This window comes from Lolium rigidum, chromosome 3 (assembly GCF_022539505.1).
Source record: "Lolium rigidum isolate FL_2022 chromosome 3, APGP_CSIRO_Lrig_0.1, whole genome shotgun sequence".
In the NCBI taxonomy this organism is placed as follows: Eukaryota; Viridiplantae; Streptophyta; class Magnoliopsida; order Poales; family Poaceae; genus Lolium; species Lolium rigidum.
In genome coordinates this window covers 283,271,282-283,274,827 of record NC_061510.1, presented here as the reverse complement: position 1 = coordinate 283,274,827, position 3,546 = coordinate 283,271,282, and the positions used below count along the sequence as shown (strand labels likewise).

The 3,546-nt window shown below is 44.2% G+C and overlaps 1 protein-coding gene across 1 annotated transcript; it reads left to right on the top strand.

Annotated features, from left to right (window-relative positions):
* The first annotated feature begins 1,176 nt into the window (after window positions 1–1,176).
* On the top strand, window positions 1,177–3,311 carry LOC124703498. Its single transcript, XM_047235705.1, has 3 exons — window positions 1,177–1,620; window positions 2,510–2,770; window positions 2,964–3,311. Exons 1-3 carry the CDS (start codon window positions 1,252–1,254, stop codon window positions 3,150–3,152), a joined length of 819 nt encoding a protein of 272 aa, XP_047091661.1. The 5' UTR covers window positions 1,177–1,251; the 3' UTR covers window positions 3,153–3,311.
* The last annotated feature ends 235 nt before the right edge of the window (window positions 3,312–3,546 follow it).

Sequence of the window (3,546 nt, the reverse complement as noted above, 5' to 3'; positions counted from 1 at the left end):
AGGAGGAGAGGAGAGGAGGAGAGCAGGAGGAGGAGAGGAGAATGAAAGCGAGGAGAATATGTGGAGGAGGAGGGAGGAGGGGGTTAAGTGGCCGGCTCCTCCCATTTTGAAATTCGTGGGCGGGAAGCTTAGCAGTGGCGCACCAAGGCATGGGTGCGCCACCGCTATTTTTTTCTATTTTTTGCCCAAAATCTAAAACCCGAAAAAGTCCTGTTTCTGTTTTCCAATTGAGGAATCCATTTTTTGTCCAAACGGCCGTAGGCAGTTGAATTCGAATAGGAAATTTCGCGTAGATAGATTTTGATATAAAAAAGTTTTTCATCGGACGTCGTATGCAACCAGAAAACCCGTTTTACCGAAAGATGACGCCATTTTGCATAATATATCAAAATTCATTTTTTTTAAATTTCACTAAACCTAGATGACATATTACATGGGCATCTCCAAGGATTTTATTTTTTGAAATTTCTATCTATTTCTTTTATTTTTTCCAAACCCGAAAAGGCGATTGCGATCCAAGGGGGGGTGGTGGAAATGTTTAGGCACCACTTAGCAGTGGCGCACCAACCATGGTGCGCCACTACTAAGTGATGCCCAAACATGTCCATCATCCCCTTTACATAGCAATGGCGCACCATGTAGAGGTGCGCCACTGCTACATAAAATAGCTGTGGCGCACCTCTCCATGGTGCGCCATTGCTATGTATAAGGCTGGGTCAAACCCATGGTCAAACTTAGTGGTGGCGCACCACAGAAGAGGTGCGCCACTACTACATTTTTAATAGTGGCCCACCACTTTCCGGTGCGCCACTGCTAAGTAGTAGTGGCGCACTACCCTCCTGGTGCGCCACTAACACCCATCTTACGGCTAGGCCTTTTCCTAGTAGTGAGATTAAATCATCTTTCACTACCGGTGGTAGGCACAATGCTTTAACCTTAGAAGCAATTTTATATAATGTAACATTACAAAGAGCAATGGGCCGGTACTGTGTGAGATCCTGCGGTTGTTTTAAAAGTTTTTCAGATTTGAGTTACAGTTGAGCCACGTCGTCGGTTCGCCGGAACAACTTGTTCCGGACGACAGCAACCTATAAATGTGTCGGCTTGTCTTCCCCACACCCACACGCTCAACTCCTCCTTCCCGTTATCTCCGTCCTGTGGCCATGGCCGCTCCACACCACCACCCCTAGCTGCCACCACCTCAAGCCCTAACCCCTCCGCCCCCACACGCCTCCCTCCATTCCACCACCCATGGCGGCCATCACCACCACCACCGCGCCCTCCTCCTTCCGCATCTCCTCCTCACCACCACCCACAACCTCTACCCCGCGCAGCATCCTCACCTTCAACGCGCGCAACCGCTGCCACTCCAGGCTCGCCTGCCGTGCCACCGATGTGTCCGGGGCCGAGCCCTCCGCGCCGCCCGAGGCCGGAGGCGGCCGCACCTGGGTCCCGGTCGTGCCGCTCGCGGCGCTCCCGCGGGGGGAGCGCCGGGTGATCGTGCAGGACGGGGATGAGATCCTGCTTCTCTGGTACAAAGATGAAGTCTTTGCCATCGAGAACCGCTCCCCGGCTGAGGGCGCATACTCCGAGGGCCTCCTCAACGCCAAGCTCACGCAGGTAAACTGCTCGGCAAAATGCCCCTACATGTAGTCTTGCTAGCAAATGACTACCCGAGCAAAGTTACTGCCTCACGTGCTTCTTTGGTCGCTTAATAAAGTTCACACAGTGCAGCTGTTGAAAATGATCAAAGGAAGTGTGTATAACCATATATATTATACATTCACTACAAAATTTTATTCTAGTTTCATAGGCCCTGCACTATCGAGATGGATTAAGTAAGCTCAGCGAACTCTACCTGTCTTTCTTTTGTTCCTGCTTTTTCTTTATTAAGAAGTTCTGTGTATCTGGTTACAGTGCCAAATTTTGTTACTGTATAGCTCATGCCTGTTTCTATTTGGGATAACATGTTCAGCAATATAGTATGCTTTATTTTTGCTAAAATTTTCTAAAATGTATTCACATCATGCGCTTCTATCCACTTTTGGCCCTTCCGTTCGTACTATAATGCAAATTTAGACCTGCCCAGGACTTTGGTGTCAGCTGGGATTAAATCATGTCAGGTTTTTAAAGTCACAAGTGTGAAGTGACGGCGCTACCACTTGGGAGTTGTGATGTCAATATTTCTAATGTCTCAAATATCTAAAGATTAGTATAGACGATTTGAGAAAAGCAAGGGGTTTAGTTTGTTATGTCACTTAACCCAGAATTTACATGTAGCACCTCTTTTGCCCTTATGTCACATTTTCTTTTTTCTTATTACACCATATTACATCTTTTTGTTATATTTCCTTCTGTTATTTTTCCCCCCTCTTTTGACACTACAAACTGTAATACTATGAGTCTTTTCTTGACCATATGCTCTGACTGTAAACTCTATTACTTGCTTCAATGTGATAATTCCAGTTCGTATCTCAAAGATGCAACCTTATGCTTATTTTTGTTTCAGGACGGTTGCATCATTTGCCCATCAACAGACAGTACATTTGATCTTCGCACTGGGGAAATAAAAGAATGGTACCCCAAAAACCCTGTTTTAAGGGCTCTAACACCTGTTCTGCGAAAACTATTCGTGTACCCTGCGAAAACCGATGGAGAGAATATATACATCAGCATTAGGGGAGCTGGTACCGCTGTTGGATCAGCTGAGATTCTGTTCAGTGGGAAAGCTCAACCTGGCAGTACAGCATCTGATGTTAACATCGAAGAGGTCTCGTTTTCCCTTTCTCCATTACTTTCTCTCTGAAGCTTACTATTATACCTATACATTGCTTTTATCTTTCATGTGATGATCTCTGCATTGCTAATTTACTTTGCTCCACTCCGTTATTAGCAAAAAGGGAATTTACATGACTGCTTACACTTTGCAGCCAGAATATAACATGTTTGTTTTGCAATTTCAGGTGAGAATGGTAGTTGATGAAGGTGTTGGAGGTTTTGGTTTCACCCCTTACAATGAACTTATCAACGGAAGAGCTGCCATAATTGGCTTTCTATTGCTGATAGATTTTGAACTTTTAACTGGTAAAGGCCTTCTCAGGGGAACTGGTTTATTGGACTTCATCTATGCAATTTCAAGAGCTTTCAGCTGATTGAGATGCTTTTTATTTTGTGTGGAAATGTTATTAAGGTAAATGACTACTCTTGTAAGTGTAGATTTTGTTTACGTACAATTGAGTACACGAGCAGTTGTAATTCAGCATTATGTTTACTCACAAAGTAAGGAATACAAGAAATGCTTCCCCTCTGTATTTGACAGTTTTCTACTAATCTTGGATCTATCTGATATATCCCATGAACAGTGAACTGAAATGGGTCCAGATGTAATGTTCATTCAACCTGTAACATGTAAGCAAGAAAAAAACCCACATGGACATCTTTCGTAATCACTAATAAACTTACTTTTCCATTACCTGATTGTAGTTCATGTGAGTCTCAAATCATGTGAACTATTCACAAAAAAAAAAATCATGTAACTAGACAACT

Bases quoted from the DNA above. Each gene is read 5' to 3' on its own strand.
- LOC124703498 (XM_047235705.1), top strand. From the start codon at position 1,252: ATGGCGGCCATCACCACCACCACCGCGCCCTCCTCCTTCCGCATCTCC. The intron at 1,621-2,509 runs GTAAACTGCTCG...TTTTTGTTTCAG, and splicing joins TCAACGCCAAGCTCACGCAG to GACGGTTGCATCATTTGCCC. The intron at 2,771-2,963 runs GTCTCGTTTTCC...TTGCAATTTCAG, and splicing joins CTGATGTTAACATCGAAGAG to GTGAGAATGGTAGTTGATGA.